This window comes from Vigna umbellata, chromosome 1 (genome assembly GCF_029865625.1).
Source record: "Vigna umbellata cultivar VRB3 chromosome 1, Vumbellata_1.0, whole genome shotgun sequence".
NCBI classification, from domain to species: Eukaryota; Viridiplantae; Streptophyta; class Magnoliopsida; order Fabales; family Fabaceae; genus Vigna; species Vigna umbellata.
The window spans coordinates 60,319,738-60,342,611 of record NC_142165.1 but is presented as its reverse complement, the minus strand read 5'-3'; the positions used below and the strand labels follow the sequence as shown (position 1 = coordinate 60,342,611).

Below are 22,874 nucleotides of genomic sequence, written 5' to 3'. Positions count from 1 at the left end.
TGGCTACCAATCTGGCTTTATATCTCTCAATTGTGCCATCAGCCTTATGCTTCACCTTATAGACCCATCTGCATCCGATAGACCTCTTTCCTGGAGGAAGTTGGGTCAAATACCAGGTTTTATTCATCTGTAGAGCATGTATTTCTTTCCTCATAGCATCAACCCATTCAGGGCTGTTCTTAGCTTCTTCATAGGAATTGGGCTCTTTGTTCACAGTCACAGCAAGAGTGTATCTCAAATGCTTATCTGAAAGAGATTTATAGGACATAAAATTTTTAATGGGATAGGGAGTAATCAAACCATTTTTGGCACACAGTTGAGTGGATGGAGAGTGATCACTTTGCTGTATGTAATCTTTTAAGTATTCTGGAGTCCTTCTCATTCTGCTGGATTTCCTCTGTACATTCTCAAGTTCTTGGTCTATAGGATTGTCATTATCGGTGGCAGCTTCCTCTCTAGTAGATCTCTCATTCTCAGTAGAACTTTGTTCATGGCTGCAAGTAATGTCACCAAGAAAAAATAGGTCTCCTTTATCTTTATCATGATTACTGTTTCCTGCTTGTTTGTTTTTATATGGGAAAATATTTTCATAGAAGATAACATTCCTACTTATGAATATTTCTCTACTATTAATGTCAAGGACTATATATCCTTTTATCCCACTCTTGTATCCTAGAAAAATACCCTTTCTAGCTCTAGGATCAAGCTTACTTCTGTTACCTTCTAAGGTAGATGCAAAACATAGGCAACCAAAAATTTTTAAGTCAAGATAGGTGGGTGATTTACCCTGTAAAAGTTCGTAAGGGGTTTTGTCTTTAATGATAGGAGAGGGAAGTCTATTGATCAGATAAACAGCTTGGGATAGAGCATAGGACCAATATATGTGAGGGATATTAGATTGGAAGATCAAGCTGCGGGTTACATTCAATATATGTTGGTGTTTCCTCTCCACAACAGAATTTTGTTGTGGAGTCTCAACACAACTTCTTTGATGTTCAATTCCATACGAATTATAGACACTAGAGCAATTAAATTCAGGTCCATTATCGGTTCTTATCACCTTAACAGCCTTATTATGTTGTGTCTTAACCTTAGCAATAAAGCTCTGCAGCAGCTCTCTAGTTTGGCCCTTATTATGCATAAGAAAAATCCAAGTATGCCTACTGTAGTCATCAACAACAGTTAAAAAATATCTATGACCATGTACAGAGGGGGTAGATATGGGACCCCAAATGTCACAGTGAATCATGTCAAAACAGTCATCAGATAAAGAAGTGCTTTTAGGAAAGGGCAATTTGTGCTGTTTGGCAAAGTGACAGATATCACAAGCATCATTATCACTAGCAGTTTGAATATAAGGGAAAAATTTACACATCTTATCAAGAGTTTTATGTCCAGGATGACCAAGTCTAAAGTGCCAAATATTTACATTGTCATGTTCATACGAAAAAGCAAAACTAGGAGCTAAATTCCTTCCAAAAGATTGTAAATGGTAGAGTCCCTTGCACACACTAGCATACCCAATCATCTTCAATGTTGAGTTGTCCTGAATTTCACACATCTTAGAAGAGAAAGTTAGTGTACAGTTTATATCCCTAGTAAGACTTTGAACAGATATGAGATTAAAAGTGAATTCTGGTATATATAAAACATTAAAAATCACAAATTCTTTAGAGAAATGTATGGTTCCAGCATAGTGAGCAGTGACAGTAGAACTATTGGGTAGTTTTACTGATATAGGATTGATTTTATAGAAAGTTGTAAACTGGTTTTTATCATGGGTTACATGATCTGTTGCCCCTGTGTCTATGATCCAAGAAAATATACCTGGTGCATTTTCTGTGTTGTCTTTCTGGATTTGACTGATGCTGTGAGATGGGGTGTCAACTTTCTCCAGCATTTGCAGTATCTTTTGCATCTGTTCATGAGTGAAAGAATTTTGAGTGATATTTTGCTGACTTGTCTGCACTCCAGTAGATGTTGAACAGACATTAGCTGCCCCCCATTCACTCTGTCCAGTGTTGTTTTCACCACTGTTGTCATTCTTTTTGTACCAAGGTGGGTATCCATGCTTGGAATAACACTCATCAATGGTGTGGTTCATCTTATGACAGTAGGAACACTGTTTTCCGTAGTTGGGGTTTCTCCCTCTCCCTCTTCCTTGATTTCTGGGAGGATTTCCACGTCCATAATTCTTCCAACCTTGATTGTTCTTCCATTGATTTGCTTTTCAGTGGTACTAGCAAGGACCTTGCTGTCATTCTGATTAGAATCATTTTTCCCTTGTCTTTCTTGCTGTATGATGAGGGAAAACACACGATTAATGTTGGGTAGAGGCTCCATAAGCAATATCTGGGTTTTAACAGTATCATAGCATTCATTTAGGCCCTTTAGGAAACATATGACATGCTCCATGTCCCTGTATTTCTGTGATGCTTTGGACAGATCACATTTGCATGGAATTTTGCAACTGCAAATGGGAATGGGTCTTAGAAATTCAAGTTCTTCCCACAAGATTTTCAAATCTGTAAAATACTGGGTCACACTCCTTTCACCTTGCTTGATGGAGTGAATTTCTTGGAGTAAATCTGAGAATTTGAAGTGATCTCCTTTAGAAAATCTTTCCTTCAATTCTTCCCACAATTCTTGTGCATTCTCTACGTATATCACACTCTCAGCTATTTGGGGTGATAGGGTTTTAATGATCCAAGACAGCACCATCATGTTGTTTCTTTCCCAAGAATCAAACAAACTGTCACTTCTTTCGGGTCTTGTGATGCCTCCATCTATGAATTTTAGTTTGTTCTTGGATAAGAGAGCCCTTCTCATGTTTCTACTCCAAGAAGTATAGTTGGTTTCATTCAAGACCTGAGATATGAGGGAGGTGCCTGGGTTCTCCCCTGGGTGTAAGTAGTAGGGGCTGACTGGGTTATTGGTCTGGTCCAGTTTTTCCATAGTTAGCAAGAAAATTTCAAAGAACCAAAGAAAGATCAAGAAAAAGAAGAAAATGCAGCGGAATCAGTGGCAGAACAGGTCCAAGACCTGCTCTGGTACCATATTAAACTGAGGCCCAAAGTGATGTGCACTGTGATGAAGCCCAATATTGGGCGGCCCATGGAAAGATTAAAGCCATCAGATGAATGGCTAATGTAGACGTGGCCAGCGCTTCTTCACAAGTCAGGAGAGAGAACGGAGAGCTTCCAGAGGGTTCCGTCTCAGAGAGTGGCGATCTCACGGTGGTCCGGCAGCCTTAGAGGCTTCAGATGGCAGTGGTGAAAGAGGAGAAAATGATCAGGACAAAGAGACAAGTAAGCATTTCTTGGTTCCCATTTCTTTCTGTGTATTAAAGTGTTATTGCTTTTCATTGATTGTAAAACAGAACACATACAAAACATAAAACAGAAAACAGAGCTCTATATATAGTGCTCTGATGAACAGAAAACAATAAAGACCTAAAACAGAAAACATTAAAACAAAGCCCCAAAATGAACTTCGGTTCATTTTGTATTTATGTATCTAATAACAGATTCTTAATATACACCTTCTGGTTTGCTAATCATAATGTTTCTTTTATATGCATATTTTCTTAAGTTAAATTCATTAGTTTATCTTTGTTTGCATATGTTATTTTTCATTGTGACATGAGATTATTTAACTTTATTATCTTCTGAAAATCTTGATATAGAAAGTTTGTGAAAGAAAATGCAATCAAGGATCTGAAGAAGATTGAAGGATACAAAGAAAAGAATAAAGAAAGTGAACGGATAGAATAAACTAAAGCTTATTATTACAGGCTACGAAACATGAAGTATTGCTTAATTTTATGATATATAACATGTGCATAGAGGTGTTGACTGAAGATGAATTTCCTAAGATATAATAATCCTTTATTTTCATGACACAAACAAACCTTGGATGTCATTGGAGATGGCATTCACGGTTAGTTCATGCAAACTAAAATCATCATCAAAGCCAAATCCATTATCCATCCAGCTATCCCAAGATGGAACACAAAGCTCACTACTGCTTTTGACATGCTCTAACCAGTATTCACTTTGTTGCTCTCTCATGATCAAGGGCTGTTGTGGCTGAGAAACATGGGGCATTGGTGTAGTTACTTTTGTTATCTCTTGTTTGCTACCTTGTTGGAAATTTAGGGTAATGGGACCCTTATGGATTGCAAGGGACATGGTTGTTGTTGTGGAACAGCCAGTGAACTGTTGTACCAATGCCCTGAAATTGGAGGTGTTGGCTTTCAGAAGGGTAACGGGAGTGGTCTTAGAAGCCCTAGATCTCCTTCGAACTGCTTTGAACGCACAACCCTTTGGAGTTAAATTGTGGCCACCACTTGTTCTGTTGTTATTGTGTGATGAGTTGCTCTTTGATGATGACATGCATATGCTTGAATCCATGAATCCTTCTATGAATGGATCAAGATCATCCACCACAAATTGCTCGTCAAACTGCATGCCCTGATCATCATCAGTGGCACTCATGTTCGTGATTTTGTTGAGTGTTAGACTTTGTTTTCTGAGATTGAGAAAGAGTGCAAAGGTTTGGTTTGGTATATATAGCAAGTGATAGGGTGAGAGAAGAATATAAAGTCTGAATAAAACCAATTTTGTTCACACCAGTATCTCTGTTCACGATCACCTCTTCTTATTTGTCTTTCCATCTACACAACAATTAATATTTTTAAGTATTCTATTCTTTCATGTATATCTATTTCTTTTATAAAATTTAATTTTGGGAGGATAACTTAAAAACTACATTGCTTTAATAATTCTCCATATGTCTAACCAAATATATTGTTTCACTTTTTTGGGAATATATTTACTGAAAAATGATTCAATTTACATAAGTAAAATTCACATGAAATATGAAAGAAACTAAAGCTTTCTTGCAAATTCTTAAACCAAATTGAGTAGTACTAAGTAATAGTAGAATGGTTTTAGGTGATTAATGAATTATATTTAAAAAAACAAACATGTTGTATTAATTTATGTATATGCATATATTAAGCATATGTACCAAGTAATTTTGAAATAACTTAAAGAAGTTGTAATATAATGAAGAAGAAGAGAGAAAGAGTGTGTGTAGGTGTGTTTGGTGAAAGCAAAGATTTTCAATTTTGACCATTCTTTGATGGAGATAGGGGGGAAACTTATTGGCCAAGGATAGGTTGTTTCCAAGAAGTGGCATGCATTATTTAATATATAGTATCACTCATATTTACCAAAACAATACTTTATTAAAATAAAAACAATCCTACTACTAACAATGTAGTTCTCTTATTTATGTATTCCTATTATCAATGTCAGATTTCTAAGACATAATATTTTATTTAATTTGTTTGGAATGCGATCATGAAAAATAACAAATGAAAAGATTTCTTTTGTTTACAAGGAGTAACAAAGTTTGAATTTAAGAATCTCGTTCTCAATTATTTTGTCTTAATTGAATAAAAAAGTATATTTATAAAGCAATTTTCTTGAAAGAAATTTAAAAAAGAATATATTTACAAAGCAATTTTGTTAAAAGAATTTAAAACTTTTATTTCTGAATTTGGATTTTCTTTTATTTTTTTACTGTTTTTTTTGTTGGATCTTCAGAACACACTTATATATTAATTCTGATATTTTAAAATACAATAAAAATATTTTTTTAGTATATTAAAATCAGCGTGTTTTTTAAGTTATACCAAAACAAAAGTCTAAATTGATTATCACTAAATGAGCAATTGATTAACATATAATATTATCTTCTTTAAATAATTAAGAAATGACGTAATTCATTATAAACTATTCTTCCTAAGACTTCTTCTTACTCAATCAATCCTATTGAATTTAAATAAACTTTATGTATCTCTCGACAAATTATTCAAAAATCTATTATTTTCCTGGTTTCGATATTGTATCTGTGGTTTCCTTCTAATTATTACGAGTTACTAGTTATGAAGAGCAAAAAAGACACAATATATGTTCAAAAGCTAAGTTTTAAGGGTTTTTCATTTTTTTATTAATTTTTAGATAAGTTAAATAAATTAGCCAAATTTTCCAATGAAATCGAATTGGACTCATTTTTCATCTTCATCTTCATTTGTTTTGGTTTCCAACAAATTTTCACATTAATTGGTTGGTCTTCAACTGATTATTTCCATATTCAAGTATTGTTCGTCAAAACCATTCAAGTTCTGTTTGTCAAAGTCGTTTGGATGATACTTTGAAGAAAAAGTATTTTAATATTAAAGTTAATAGATAACAAAACATAAATGCTTTAGCTCTAATAGTGAATTTGTTATGCATACAAATGAAAGTCATATTTTAGACATTTTTATTTATACTAGTTGTTATGATATTTTAAGTTTTTTGTTGGTCTAATCACGACTCATTTATTCTTTAATCAATATTGATAGATTGATTTGTGATTGACATTCGTGTTAATCTTACTTTTATTTTTTATTTTGTATTGCCGTTCGGTTATGGTACATAAATTATCTATCTAAAAGTCGATCAAAGGATGATCAAACAAAAATAATCATTCAGAATAATCAATTCAAAATAATCATTCAAAAATAATTACCTAAAATAATCTATTAAAAGTTGATACGTGCATGATCGATATACATAAAGTACATTATTCTTACTAGATTTAAACTTACACTAAATTTCTTAAATGAGATTTGAGATTTCAATTTTTTAGTTGCAGTTGTTTCCCCGAAACTTTTGTCCTTGTTCATACGTGGTCAACCTTGAATTTTATAACACAGTATAGACTTAAACGTGGTTTGAGGAAGTAGAAGAAAAGTTTGACTTGTCTTTGTTTCTTCTTTTTTTTTGTTTGAGAAAATCAAGTGAGTTTCTTCCATGTTTGTCTCACTCTTTTACGATTTGAAAATGGAGTTGATGTTGTTTTTGCCTTATCTTTGGGGGCAGACACTTTCCCCTCCAATAATAATAATTGCCATTTCAAAGACCTCGTAAATTACGTAATGTCATTGAATTCTTCAACTCATTAAACAAACACTAAACTACTAAAATAACTTCTTACTCAAACATTTGGATTTCGCGTAAACTTATTCACACATTTATTGTTTCGATTTTAATCATCAATAAAATTTTAATTTTATTTTGCTCATTTCTATTTATTGATATATGTTAAGTGATACACGAGTGACATATGTATTTATTTTATTTTAGATAAATAACTTTTTTATAATAATTATTTATATGTTTTTGTTTTGTTTTTAGTATAATAAAAAGTAATCTTAGTATAATAATTTTTTTAATTATGTTTGTTTTGTTTGAACTATTTAATATTTGAGGTAATTAATTGAGTATGTGTTTGATCTTTATAAATTATCTTGTGTTTATTAAGAGAAAAATTAAGGTCGATATGGAAGAAGCTTTTTGCTCTTTATTTTTTTTCCTTTTAAAATTAAGGTTGGATGTCAGCAAATTGAATTAACACGTTATGAAAGTACAAATGCAAAAATGTGCAAAATAGGAATGTTGACATATAAGTAAGGCAATCAGGTATCTACACAACAAAAAAAAGCGTTGAAAACAATCTCACGTTACACATAATTTTGTTAAAATTGAGTTTGCTATTGATAATTGAAGACTTTAAATAGCCGTGATACTTACAATATTACAGAAATAAAAGTGGATTAAATATGTTTTTAGTTTTTAAACTATAAAGTGAATTTGTTTTTAGTCTCTTCTTCAAACTAAGCTACATTTTGATATTTCTCTTTAAGGAAACTATAATTTTTCGTCCTCCAAAACCAATAGTGTTAAAAATAAGCTGAGGTGGCTAATGGTGGTGTGTCACGTCATTTTTTTTTTTGACATTAGTTAATCTTTCCCAGCTCCTTTCCCTTGGACTCTACACAAGTTTAAAAACATATTTAACCCAATAAAAATAAACACTAAAAATAAAATAACAACTATCTTAAAAATAAAATCTGCTTAATCTATCATAAAATAATATTATATCTAGATAAACAAAAAATCATAACTGCATATCCCTATTTTATCTCTATCAAATCAAACTAAATATTACTATACCCAAAACTAATAAAATAAAATTTTAACAAAATTATTAATAAAACCCTAAAATTTAAGTTTATCCCAACAAACTCTCCTATAAACTTCAATTCTTCCTCCCTTATTCGGTTTTCCATGTCCATCATCCCATACCGGGTTTGCTTCTTTCAATCATATTTGAGTTGGTGTTATCCAAGCTCTTGCTAGTCATATCTTGTTTCAAACATTTTCTCTCCAAGATTTTTAGCTCCAGTTCATACAACAGGTTCTTTTTTTCTTTTACCTGGGTTATTAGACAACCACACTTATCCATTAAATACAATACCTGATTTTTCATAAAAACTAAATTACCTTTTTCAATTATCGACCCATGCTTAAAATATTGCTCTTCAGCTCTGGAACATAGTAAACATCCCTAATATCTCCAACTCATCCATTCTTCTGCATATGTCGGATTTTTCCACACCATTTCACGACCACCTTGGAGTCATCTACGAAAGACATAAATTTGGCCTCCACCTTGGTGAGTTTATAAAAAAAGTTCTCGTTTGCACACATATGATTGCTTGCCCTAGTATCTAGATACCATGCCGAGTTAGTAGAAATCTCATCAGCCTTCATTTGTTCTTCATCTTCTTCTTCCCTATTTTTATCTGGTTCAAGAATGTTATATGCTTTTTCTTCCTTTTGAAGAGTCGTCTTCTTCAGCTTCTCAAGCTCAACCCTCTGTTTATTCATAATTTCATTAGCTTCATCCAGAAGTCTCCCTATCCGCTGAATCTCTTCATCTTTTTGTTTGAGTTTCTTTTCCACGTTTGTCGCACCTTTTACCAAGATCACTTCATCCATTATTGAGACCGAATTTTCCATGTCCACTGTATCCGAGCTCTTTGCCAGCAACAGTTCTTCTACATCTTCAGTAAGGAGATTCGTCTCCCCCTTTGTCTCTGCCTTGCAATACTTTGCAATATGGCCTGCCTTACCAAAATTGTAGCACTTGCTTGATCTACACTCGTTTGCATAGTAGCCATACTTGCCACACTTAAAACACTCAACTCTTGACCGATCTCCTCGATCTTTTTCTTGTCCTTGGTCACGCCAATTCTGCTGATCGGTTTGCTCTTCATTCTTATTCTCAAAATTACCTCGGCCATGTCCACTTCGTCCTCGGCTTCCTCGCCCTCTACCGCCAGGACCTCGGCTTTGAGTAATCTGAGTTTTATTAGAGTCAAATTGTACCTGTAGTGCTTGATTGTCGAGTTCAACCTGATCATCCCAACTTCTTCTCTTTTGTTCGTGGGCTTCTAATGACCCAGCAAGTTCATCCACTGTGAGAACCAACAAGTCCTTCGTTTCTTCGATGACACACATGATACTTTCAAAATCTTTTGTAAGGGATCTCAAAATTTTTTCCACAACCCGGCTAGATGGCATTTGTTCTCCATTCCTGCCGAGTTGGTTGTCCACCTTCTCCACCCAAGTTATGTACTCGGTTATACGTTCTTTGGACTCCATCTTCAATTGTTCAAATCCTTTTAACGTGAATTTTTTAATGTTGTCATTTGTGCCACCGTGTGATCTTCGTCCTCATCAAGTTCAACATACCCATCTTCCACCATATCCCAAATGTCTTGGGATCTCAACAACGCCTTCATTTGTAGGCACCAATTATCATAACTGGTTTTTCTCGTGAATTGTGGCACATTCATACCATTGACAACCTTTGTCATCTCTCTCAAAAAATCAAGCACTCACTTTTTCTCTCACGGTGTTTGACTCTCTCCTCTCTCTCTTTGTACTCAAAGCATAAAGCTCTGATACCACTGTTAAGAAAATCTCATGCTACACACACTCTGATATTTTCCTAAAATTGAGTCTCCTATTCATTGATAATTGAAGGGCTTTAAATAGTCGTGATACTTACAATATAGCGGAAATAAAAATAGACACTGAAAATAAAATATCAACTATCTTAAAAATAAAATTTTCTTAATTGATCATAAAATAATATTGTGTCTAGTTAAACAGAAAATCATAACTACCTATCCCTATTTTATCTCTATGAAATCAAACTAAATATTACTACACCCCAAACTAATAAAATAAGATTTGAACAATATTATTAATAAACCTAAAATTTAAGTTTATCCCAACAAAAAGAAAATATAAATTATTAAAACAAAAATGAAGAGTTATGCTATTATTAGATTTTGAAATCCATCTATTAAAAATGTTACCGAATTAGTTAGATTTCAAATTCACGTTAACATCAAATTTACTAGTCACCTTGTGAATACCTCTTATGAAGAATATGTTAACTTGTTAACAACAGAGGAAAAACTAATGTTAAATGTAGAATAAATTTTAAAGGAACAAAAATGAGATGAAAACGAAGAAAGAATATGAATATTATCATAAGGAGCTTTGGTGCCACCATTTCACTTAAATGGATCTAGAAAAAAATTGATGCTGGAGTCCAAAATTGGTGTTATGGTACAACTTGATGCTTTCACAATTTGTCATTTAAAAAGAGATTGAGCTGCTGAAAAAAAAATGATAAAAAACACAAATATAATCACAAGTACACAATATTCTAGGATTAAGCAACAAAATACAATTTGAATGTTTTAATAACATCTGTGCTACAATCAAAAACATTAATGCTACAACTCAATAAACTAATCTTTAACAAAAACATAATTGTTAATGCGACAAAACAAACAACACCATAATTTTTTCAACTTTTATCTATTTATGTAATTTTCTCTTCAATTTCTCGTTCTTCTTTGTTAGGTCTAGAAGAACTTTGTCTCTTTCAAAAAAAACTTCATTTCCTTTCAATTTGTTTTTGTAAAATTACTTAAATTTTAGATTCTCCTTCATCAACCCATTCAAAGTAGTTACACTTGTGTAGAAAGGGCTTTAGACGTCCGTTCTTTTGGCCTTTTGACGTCCGACGTACGCCCGGCGTTTATGTGGGTGACGTTACTCAAACGCCCGCTGTGTCAGGACAGACGTCTATATAGACATTCGTTGTGCAAGACCGGACGTCTATATAGACGTCCGCTATGTTAGGACGGACGTCTATATAGACGTCCGCCTCCTCCCTCCCCGGACGTCTACCAGGCTGAATTGTTTGTGGTAGGGTCTGGGGGTGGACGTCCGTGTGTGCACTGCAAGACGTTTATAGACGTCCGACTGTACACTAACGAACGTCTACTGGGCATTTTTTTTTTTTTAAATTAATTTATTTTTTCAATAAAACCACACCTGAAAAGTAGAAAAATGTCCCAGAACAATTTTGCAATAATATAAATATGCGTTTTATATAAACAAAGTTCTACTTAATGTGGAGTTCAATCCACTACCAAAACTATCAACATAAAACTTAAACTAAACTAAACAATGTTCAACAAGAAATATAACTATTCCTAACTCCATCTTTGCAGAAGATAAGTGGTCCACTCCTGCCTTATCTGTTTAATTGTGTCCTCTGGAATAGGCGATGTACTCTTGAAGCGCTGCAAAATTCAAGAAAGATTCATTATTGTTTCATATATGTTGAAGATGAATTTGATTTGTAATGTATTGAAGGTATACATCATTACCTCATTCCAGTCATCTGTAATGACAGCTCGAATGATGGTTTTAATCCAACACATCACATAGAAGCCACGTTCCCATGAATCTAGCTGCTGGTTACACTAAAATCACAAACTAAATAGTTAAGAATTTATATCATTCAATAACATAGAAAATGAATTAGAAACTATAAATGACTTACAACCTTTGGATACAAAATTTGAACCAGTTGACCACGAGATTTACCAATAACTCTATACAGATTGAAAACACAAAGTATAATTAATATGACTATTTTATCATAAAAGTTGAAGGTGAACATCAAATTCAAAGTCATTTTTGGAGAAACACTTACCCTTGAAGCATGGTTCTCAACTCATTTTTCATCCTCCTGTGGAACGAACAAAACCATATAATTTTACATTGTTTGGGAATGATGACCATCAGCTGCCAGTGCGACCTATCACGAAGGACAAATAGTTATTCAACTAATTAAGGAAACTATAATAATGAGCTGACCACATATAACAACACCTACCCCTCAATGTATGGCACAAGGTATACGTCTCTTTTTGACTCATCCATCCATGTTTGCAAATAATGTTGTCTGTTTTGAAGTGTGTTACCATACGGTTGAATGGTCTGAGGTTCAACAAATCCATACATGGAAGACCGACCTTGGTCTACAACGATTGTGTCCATGTACCTAAAACAACAAAGTTAAGTTGTTAGAAACTATAACAATGTAAATAAAAGTAATATGAAAGACCAAATTGACTATCTTACATGCACCACAGCTGAATGATGGAAATATTCAACATCCTGTCTCCCCCAATCACCTCCAATGCATCAGAGAATGTGATATAAACTGGCACATGTGGGGGAAGACCAAATACCCTCAAATCCCAATATAGTTCTAATGATGCTTTCTTCAATCTGGGTAATTTTGTCATTAACTTTGATAGAGGATCATCCTCCGCTTCAGCCATCTCATCATCTTCATGTATGACTGTATCATGAATTGGCTGCTTCTGAGGACGTGTGAACTGAAGATAAGAATTTACGCCAAAGCTTTATCAACAATTATATGAAGAATAAACATAGAAATACTAAGGAAAAAGACATTATACCTGTGGAGTAGCGATGTGGGACATGATCAATGCTCTAGGCCAGGTAATAAATGATCCTATGGCCTCCCCCACAAAGTTAATTTCTGGAGTGGGTACAGGCACCTGAGCCTGGGGATCCCGAACCTCGTCAATGGTCACACGCACGTGCTGGGGTAATATGGCAACACCATGAATGGTCTGCCCTCCCTCAAGCACTCGTCCGACAGCGACAATGCGTGGGGGATCCCCATCAACCAACAGCTCATATTGACCGCTATACTGAGTGGGGTCTACAGCAGAGCATGATCCTCTAGTGCTGACACGAGGTGGTGTGGGAGTTTCATCGGCCCCCATGTTGCCTTGCGTCATGGAATGCAGCTTTTCTTCAAGCGCTCTTTGTATTTGTTTTTGTTCTTGTAGCTGCTCCATGAATCGTTGCTCCATTGATCTCATGCTTTGGTTGAGTCTTTCCTCCCACTGAAGATCCATCTGCCTCAATGTCTCCTGACTCATTGATTGGGGGGTTTTCTGTGTAGGGCCAAAGTAGTCACGAAGACCAATCGCCCCAAGAACTTCACGTACACGTCCTGGGTGCTCAGGCCTTCCAATGGCCGTTGTCAGAATGTCGTCCCTACCTTGGCCAGCAAATGTGCCCTGAGTCTGCTGCTCAACCAACTCATCCTGCACATAAAAAAACCAAGTTACTTAGAAGACATGCTGTGATAGATACACAATCAAATAACTGCTTATAATTTGAACTTACAATTCTCTGTGAGATCAAGGCAGCTGAGGAAGATGTCATGTTCCCATCAGATTTAGTCTAAGCAGCCTTCCACAGCTCGTACCTAGCAGGTGCAGGTGCTAGGTCCGGCGACTCAAGTCCCAAGGCATCTGCTCTAGACTTTCTCAGTTTCTTCTCCAGTTTTGCATATCCACCTCGTGATAACAAGTGGGGTGCGTCGTTTAGCCTTTGTCTTTCTTGGGCGGCTAACCTTTTACCCTGTGAAACCATGTATATAAGTAAGTGTAAAATCATAAAAACTCAATGAAAGACGATCTTAAGAAACATACCTTCCATTCCTCAGACTCTTTAAATGCACGAAACTACATCCAATCCTCCTCTGTGAAGGTATAATGCTGACATGGATTTTCATGTTGTCTATCTCCAAAGACATATAGTCGTGTCAGCCTTGTCTTGAAATCCCTCCATCTTATCGCTATATGCGATAACACTTTCTTTCTGATTTGCATTGTGTTTGGAATATCAAAATGTTGCTGTTTAAAACAAAAAACTTGTTATTCCAAAAGAAAACATAAAAGATAAATATATCACAAATTGCATGAAGTCTAAACATACCTGAACATCTTGCCATAAGAGGTTCTTGTCGACCTCTGGGACGTCATCCCAACATGCATGAAGGATAGAGACATGACTTTTTGCTAACTTACCCAGATAACTCCTAAACCTATCAGCATTTGGCCCTGATGGATGACCTGATCTGGGGTCGATGTCAACATGCCTCCTCTGACCATCCACGCGTCCGGATGTCACATCTGCTACTCGGGTGACGCCTCGTCCACGTCTGCTCTTTCTCGATCCTGAGTCTGAGGCCGACATACCTGAAAAATTGTACAACGTTAGTAATAATTCAATTATGATGAACATACATATGAAGTCAATAAAAGTGAAAATATTAACCTATTAATTAATTGTTTTTTCCCAAATGCCTTCGTTGTGATCACTACGAATTGCCTGCAATACATCGGCAACGTCATCAACTGGGTCTTCAATGGGTCTACATGCAACAGATGTTGTCTCAAGTATATCAAGAGAATCGTCATCATCATGTCCATGCATGTTTTTTCCTTCTAAAACCACTGACCATTTGTTATTCGATGGATCATTTACGTAGAATATTTGTCTTGCTTGACTAGCCATGATAAATGGTTCATCAGTGTAATTCATCTTGTTCAAGTCTACCAATGTGAAACCAAGGTCATCCATCATGACACCAGAATTTATATCAACCCATTTACACTTGAAAACTAGGACTCTAAAAGTGACGTAATCAACTTCCCATATTTCTTGTATTATTCCAAAATAACTGATGGATGCTGTGATTGGATTTTTGTCTTTAGAACTAGCAAAGTGCACAGCCTCAGCTTGTAGTGTGACACCACTATTTTGGACTCTGCTTTTGTCATCTTCTACCTTTGTCTGAAAAGAAATATTGTTTATATAGTACCCACCATATGTAATGACATCTGTGTTCGGCCCACGAGATAACCTCAATAAAGTTTCAGAAACATGTGGAGTCTCATAAATCTTTTTCTTAAACCATTGCAAGAAGGTTTTCACATGTTCATTAAGATGCCATTTTTCACTCATTTTTGGGTTTGCTGCCTTTATTTCATTAACGTGGTCAGAAATGTAAGGAATCACATCAACAGTGTTGTTTAAGACGTACAAATGAGCTTGGTCAATTTCTTTTATGCTAACACTTTGAATTCTCACACCTCGAACACCCTTACCTTCACATTTTCCTTCATTTTTGCTCTTGGGAAGACCGACGGGTTCACAAGATGGCATATAAATTGAACAAAATTCAATGGTTTCTTCTGCAACGTATCGCTCTATGATTGAAGCTTCTGGTCTATACTGATTCTTGACATATCCCTTTAAGATCTTCATGTATCTTTCAACTGGGTACATCCACCTTAAGAAGACCGGCCCACATATTCGAATTTCTCTGACTAGATGAACAATCAAATGTACCATGATGTCAAAAAAGGAAGGTGGAAAATACATCTCCAATTGACATAGTAGTCTTATTCCCTCATTTTCCAATTCATCTAAACCTCGAGGGTCAACAACTTTCTTGCAAATGGCATTAAAGAAAAAACTCAGACGTGTCAGAATACCCCTAACAAAAGGAGGTAATATGCCTCGAATAACAACAGGTAACAATTGTTGCATCAATACATGACAATCGTGAGACTTTAAACCAACTAGCTTTAAGTCTTGCATAGACACAAGGTTACTGATATTGGAAGAATAACCTTGCGGAACTTTCACACTTCTTAAACAGTTACAAAAACTTTGTTTTTCTTTTTTGGAAAGTGTGTGACAGGCTGGGGGCAGATAGGTGCGTCTTCCTATTATCTGTGGATGTAACTCAGATCAGATTCCCATGTCAGCCAAATCTTGTCTTGCTTTAATTCCGTCTTTGCTCTTCCCTTTAACGTTTAATAAAGTTCCGATGACACTGTCACAAACATTTTTTTTCAACGTGCATCACATCAATACAATGTTTAACATCAAGTTCACACCAATATGGAAGCTTAAAAAATATCGATCGTTTCTTCCAAATGTTCTTTGCAGAGGTACTTTTATGATGTTTTCCAAACACAATGTCAATGTTTTTGACTTTGTTGTACACCTCTTCACCATTATGGGGTCTACACACAATCTCATCCTCAGCACTTCCATTAAATGCTTTTTTCAATCTACGATAAGGATGATTACGAGAAAGAAATTTTCAATGTCTTGTATATACCGTCTTCTGACCATGCTTCAACTGAAGGTAACTAGTGTTTTCTTCACTTATGGGACATGCAAAATGACCTTTAGCACTATAACCGCTCAAGTTTCCATACGCTGGGAAATCATTTATAGTGCAAAACAACATTGCACGCAAACGAAATTGTTCCTGAACATGTGAATCAAACACGTCGATGCCTTCTTCCCACAACAATTTCAAATCATCAATTAAAGGTGCTAAGTAAACATCAATGTCATTTCCAGGTTGTCTAGGACCCGATATCATCATGGACAACATCACATATTTTCTCTTCATGCACAACGAAGGAGAAAGATTGTAAATCATCAACATAACTGGCCACGAACTGAGTTTGCTACTTAAGTTTCCATAAGGATTCATACCATCAGTTGCAAGTGCAAGCCTTAAGTTTCTTGGATTTGCACCAAATTCAGGGAATTTGTCATCAATCTTTTTCCATTGTGGAGAATCAGTAGGGTGTCGAAGAAAATTATTGCACTTTCTTTCGTCAGAGTGCCATTTAAGGTTCTTTGCATCTTCTTTAACAGAGAACATACGTTTGAACCTAGGTATTATAGGCAAATACCACATCACCTTAGCAGGTGCACCATCATTACCTTCATTACCATTGACTCGGTCAGATTTCTTTTTAAAACGGGATAAACCACATGTTGGACAATACTTTAATGAAGCAAACTCCTTTGTGTACAAAACACAATCATTAGGACAAACATGTATCTTTTGATATTCAAGACCCATTGGACATAAAAAAATTTTGGCCTCGTAATTACGAATAGGTAGAGTATTATTTTCTGGAAGCATCTCCTTCAACAACTCCAACAACTCGGTGAAACTTTTATCGGTCCATCCATTCCTTGCTTTTAAACTAAACAACTTTAAAGTTGAAGACAGACGTGTAAAGTTCGAGCATCCTGGGAACAACGGTTGCTCTGAATCATTAATAAGAGAATCATACAAATTAGCCCTTCCAAAATTATCTTCACCGACATCACGTATCATGTCCTCTAAATGGTCACTCATCCATTCTTCCACATAATCCGTTCCTCGTGACGTGGTAGGCTGCTCTAGTACTTCTCCATGCCAAATCCAAACGGTATAAGTCCTCATTATGCCGTACATGAATAGATGGTCACGCACATTGCCTAAGTCTTGCCGTATTTGATTAAGACAACGGACACAAGGACAAAAATATGTCCCGTTGACAGACTTAGCATTTTGTTCAACGTATTGCAAGAACTTCGAAACACCCTTATCATATTCTTCACTGATGCGATGTTCGTTCATCCAGCTTCGATCCATACTATGTTCGTAAAATCATCAGTTCAAGTTTTTTAACTCTCACAAGGTTAGGCCCTACCCATTCAAAAAAATTAATTTTCATAATTTGCTCAGACACGTGCATTGAAGTCTACATCATAAAATTGATAAGATTTCGGCAGCATTTCGCATTGGTCTCCGAAATACACGAAATGAGAGTAGTGAACGATGACCACAATCAAATATGCATCTGGAGAACAACACAAGTACTAAACCGAAATTTTATCAATCTTATCCGTAAACTCCAATTGACATCTTGTAAATTATGAAAATTAATTTTCTCAAATTGTCCAATCGGACAATTCAAAATTTAACACAAACGATTAAAAGATTAATCGTTTGTGTTAAATTTCAAACGGGAACTAAGTGTCGCTCAATGATTTCATACTTATAATAACACAACTAATACATGCATATTCAAAATCCAATAACACATGCACACTTTAGAGTAAAAAACATGCATACACAAAACCCAATTACATGCATACAAAAGTTTATCAATAACAACAAGCTAACCTGAAAAGTAGATTCGAAATGAAAGGGAGGGAAATCGAGGAGGGAACGACCTAACACCTTGTCCAAAAACAGTCAAAGAAGCCGTCAAAGAACACGCAAGAGACTGCACAAAAACGGACAGAAAACGATTTTTAATCGGTTCAAATCAAAGATATTCATCACAGAGCAATGTAATCAGATTGAAAGTCAATTTAAACGGTCCAAAAGAGAGAAAACCCATCTGGAAAATCAATGGCAGACAGCGTTCGCGGGGGGACGACGATGAACAGTGAGCGTACTACTCGCGGGTTCGCGTTTCGCATATTAATACTGTGAGACGTCCGACACTCTGGGGCCCGGACGTCTATAATAGTATAGATGTCCGGCCCATCACTAATATTACGTCTACGGTAATTTAAAATTGATATTAACGGGGGGTTTTAGACGTCCGTGGTAGGGGGCACGGACGTCTATAATATTATACACGTCCGTGGGAGGAGGGCGGACGTTTAAGGGGCTGAACAACTGAACGTTTCAACTCCCCATGTCAGCCCCTTAAACGTCCGTCCTGGGAGGGGGCGGACGTCTATAATATTATAGACGTCCGCCCCTTCCCAAGACGGACGTTTAACGGACTGACAGGGTGGTTGGAGCATTAATTCTCCACCACCTGTCAGCACCCTAAACGTCTGTTTGGGAGGGGCGGACGTCTATAATATTATAGAGGTCCGCCCCCTCCCAAGACGGACGTTTAAGGGGCTGAAGACAATTAATGCTCCAACCACCCTGTCAGCACCCTAAACGTCCGTTTGGGGGGGGGGGGGGACGGACGTCTATAATATTATAGACGTCCGCTCCCTCCTAGGACGGACGTTTTAGGGCAGACATGGGGAGTTGAAGCGTTGATTTTGTTCAGCCCCTTAAACGTCCGCCCCCCTCCCACGGACGTCTATAATATTATAGACGTCCGTCCCCCCTCACAACGGACGTCTAGAGTTTCACTTATTTACGAATATGCCACCGGTCAATTATTTACATTGGGCCTTTTGTGAACGGACGTCTATGGGGGGACGGTAAAAGCCAATTTTGCACTAGTGTTACAATGTGAATTACTCTCCAATAAAAATTACAAACCATTAATAAAAACTTTATCAGTATAAGTAAAGTATTTTCTCACTTACTGTCCAATTTCTACATATAAAAAATAATCTTCCTTTGTTCTTCAAAGTAGTTGCCTTCAACAACAACAATCTTTCCCCATAACCACATAATTTTGATGCTAACTATGAAGAGGATCCACATGTTTGCGACATTCTCGAATCAATGCTCCTATGAGTGCAACCAAATCCTTTATTGTCATATTTCATTTCACTACAACAATGATTTCAAAAGTAAATTACGTACATGGTCAAACCCTCTATCCCCAATCCCTCAATTCCCATGAAAACAAAAAAATCATCTTCCTTATGTATCATCCAAAAGAAGATCAATTCCAACTTGAACCTTTTCCTCTTCGGGTTTCTTCCAAGGTAAAATGCGGATCTTTTGTTTCACGAACTGCACACCAAGCACACCTCTAATCACACAGCTTAGGTGATATGTTTCGGTTAAAGTAAAGAACCTAAAGAACCCTAAGAGCTTAAGTTAAAACAAGCTAACTTTCAATCTTAGAAAAAACATCCAAAAATTGTACACATGTCATCACATGTGGCACACTATTAGCCAGGTCATACAAAAATTAACGTCGTTGGTGTTCGGGGACTAAATCCGATAGTTTCATTAAGGAGAGAGATGAAAATGAAGCAAAGTTTGGAATAAGAACTAAACAAAAAATGCATGATAATTCAGAGACCAAAAACATATTTAACCCAATAAAAAATAATAATTTAATAAATAAAAATCATATGAATTTATGATAATAATATTTATTTGTTTATTTTAAAATTAATAATCCTAAGAAAATAATTTTCGAACTTTTCACTTAATTATATATAAAATTTATTTAAGGGTTAAATATGTTTTTAGTCCCTCAACTATTAAGCGATTCTAGTTTTAGTCTCTCTTTCAGACTTTGGTAAACTTTGATCATTGTCCTTAAGGAAACTATAATTTTTCGTCCTTCAAAACTAATGGTGTTAAAAATAGGCTGAACTGGCTAACGTTTGGCCACATGTGATGAAATCTTTCCTTGGTAACATTTTCCACGTTGGTATTTTTCAATGCAAAGTCATAACATTGCTTTATTAGCTTGATTGGTAAAGTTTGCTTAAAAGTGTGGTATGAAGGGTGAAGATCTAAGACGAGATCATCATTTAAGTTGGAAAGAAGGATGAAGAACAAAAGGTTGAATTTTGTCTTCTTGAGCATTGGTCTACTTGGTCATGTAAGTTCATTTTTGTCTTTCGTGTGAATAGAGGGATGAATTTGGGATATAGGGTTTTGTTGGGACTAAAGGGAACCAACTTCCTTTACTTTTGAAATCACTGTTGAAGGCAATGAAATCTAATAGTGGAAGGTTGCACGCGAAGGAGCATTAGTTCAGGAATGTCCCAAACATGTGGATCCTCCTCTCACTTAGCTTCAAAAATTTGTGGTTTTGGGGAAAGATTGTTGTTGAAGGAAACTACATTGAAGAACAAAGGGATATTGTTTTATAGATGTAGAAATGGGGCAGTAAGTGAGAAAATGCTTTACTTATTGTGATGATGTTTTTATTAATGATTTGTAATTTGTTTGCAGAGTAATTCAAACTGTAACTACTTTGAATGGGTTGATGAAGGAGATTCTGAAATTCAAGGAAGCTTAAAAAGGAAGAGTGAAGAAGTTGAAGTCTGTATTGAAAAGGATAAGGTTGTATTGGATCTAAGGAAGAAGAACGAGAACTTGAAGAGGAAATTAGAGCAAGAGAGAAAAAAATTGAAAACGATGTTTGTCTTCTTTGTATTGTCATGGGCATTAACAATGATGTTTTGTATTATGTTTTTGTTGAAGATAAACTGTAATTAAATTGGTAATGTTGTATTGTAGCAGAACTTTGAAGTGTTTAATTCAATAAAATATTGCAAGTTGAGTTCAATTATGCCCTTAGAAGGAAGTATGTGCATTTGTAGTGGTTGTAAGTTTATCTGATACCAAATACGATACCAGAAAGCACCACCTGGACTTGGTTGATCAACCTGGAATTTTAACAAACAATAGGGGTTCTTACAAGTCATATTCACAATTTATGAGATATGAACTCCCCTAAGACGTTCAAAATAACAACTCCAACAACCAATTTAAGGCACAATGACTGAAATAGACTGTGAACAATTAAAATAACTCCACGATAAAAAGTCATTGAACAATAAAAAGTCATTGAACAATAAAGAGTGGTTCCTTAGCAGTTTAATTAACATTGCATGTGGTACTACAAGACAAAAAAGTGGTCCAATATTCTTGTGCCCACTACTAATGGTATCCCTAAGTGGGTCACATTCAGTACATTAAAGCATTACAAAAATCACATGCCCTACACTAGAAATTCAATTGCTACTAGCTTGAGACCCTAGAATTTGTGCAACCAGTAGTCTTGTGGATGTTCTTCTTCCCCCTTCACGCATAGTTGTAGCCCCTCCAGGTTGTGATGCTGATGCAGCCCCTACATCTGTGGCAGCTCCCGTTCCTGATGTTCTTGGACCTTGTGAGATGGTCCAGTAGTTGAAGTTTGTCTTGTTGATGTTCTTCCAGATGCTCCCTTTGTGGTCTGTTAAAGGAGTAAGGTAGTTAGAATTCACATACTTGTAAATAACTCAACTTGTAAATGACATCACCAAGAAGAATTACCTTATTTTTCTGCCCCTTTTTACAACTTCTTACATTGTGTCCATATTCATTACAGCTACTACACTTCATACCAATATTTTTCTTGGACAACTTTGAATGGCTTACATATTCATCACATTCTCTTCTTCTTAATTTTTTTGGCCTCCCAAGAGGTGTTTTATAAGTGGGTGGTAGTAGTGGTGCAGAGTCGAATGTAGGCCAAAGTTGTTGTCCATTGATTGGAATTATTTAAGGTGCATAACAAGTTTGATAAGCATGTTTCTTGTAATATGGATGAACATAATCTTCTGGGTTTTGTAATTTATAATATATGCAACAACATGTCTGCAAGGTATTCCTACCAAATCCCAAAAGTAACAACTACAACTATGATTACTTAGATCAACTACAAACTTGTCCATTGTAAAGCAATGAGTGACTTCAAATTTTGCACCCCTGCCCAAACTGGAAGCCAATTCCCACTCTTTTTAACTTCCCTATCCGGCCTTTTTTTTGGTTTAGGCATAACATAACCAGGATATGTGTTTACTTTTTCTCTAAGTGTTGCAAACCTACTCATAATGTATGACCTAATCCATTCCATCATAGTAATTATAGGTTTGTCTCTTTCTAGTAAAATTGTACTATTAAATAACTCAGACAAATTATTGATCAACACATCACATCTAGGATAAGAAATAAATGCATGTTTAGACCAACATTTAGTTGGAATTGTCATTAACCAATTATAAGCATCAGTATTCACATTCTTCAACTCACCCATTTTTTTTTCCTACTCCTGAAAGTATGTTGCCTTGGCAGCCCCCATCATAAGGTCTTTAATGAGAAGGCCTCCACCGAATTTCTTCTTATAGTTGTTGTACAAATGCCTTAAACACAGCCTGTGTTCCACCCCATTCAAAATCTCCTCAAATACT

At 35.7% G+C, this 22,874-nt stretch overlaps 2 protein-coding genes across 2 annotated transcripts; both read right to left on the bottom strand.

The window, feature by feature from the left end:
* Positions 1-3,726: 3,726 nt before the first annotated feature.
* Positions 3,727-4,528, bottom strand: LOC124845561 (uncharacterized). Its single transcript, XM_047322677.2, has one exon. It carries the CDS (start codon positions 4,494-4,496, stop codon positions 3,894-3,896), a length of 603 nt encoding a protein of 200 aa, XP_047178633.1. The 5' UTR covers positions 4,497-4,528; the 3' UTR covers positions 3,727-3,893.
* Positions 4,529-8,477: 3,949 nt separating this feature from the next.
* LOC148205948 (uncharacterized) lies at positions 8,478-9,563 on the bottom strand. Its single transcript, XM_088105757.1, has one exon. The coding sequence runs from the start codon at positions 9,561-9,563 to the stop codon at positions 8,478-8,480; it is 1,086 nt and encodes a 361-aa protein (XP_087961883.1).
* Between the last annotated feature and the right edge of the window lie 13,311 nt (positions 9,564-22,874).

Coding starts and splice junctions, on each gene's coding strand:
- LOC124845561 (XM_047322677.2), bottom strand. CDS start 4,496: ATGAGTGCCACTGATGATGATCAGGGCATGCAGTTTGACGAGCAATTT.
- LOC148205948 (XM_088105757.1), bottom strand. CDS start 9,563: ATGGAGTCCAAAGAACGTATAACCGAGTACATAACTTGGGTGGAGAAG.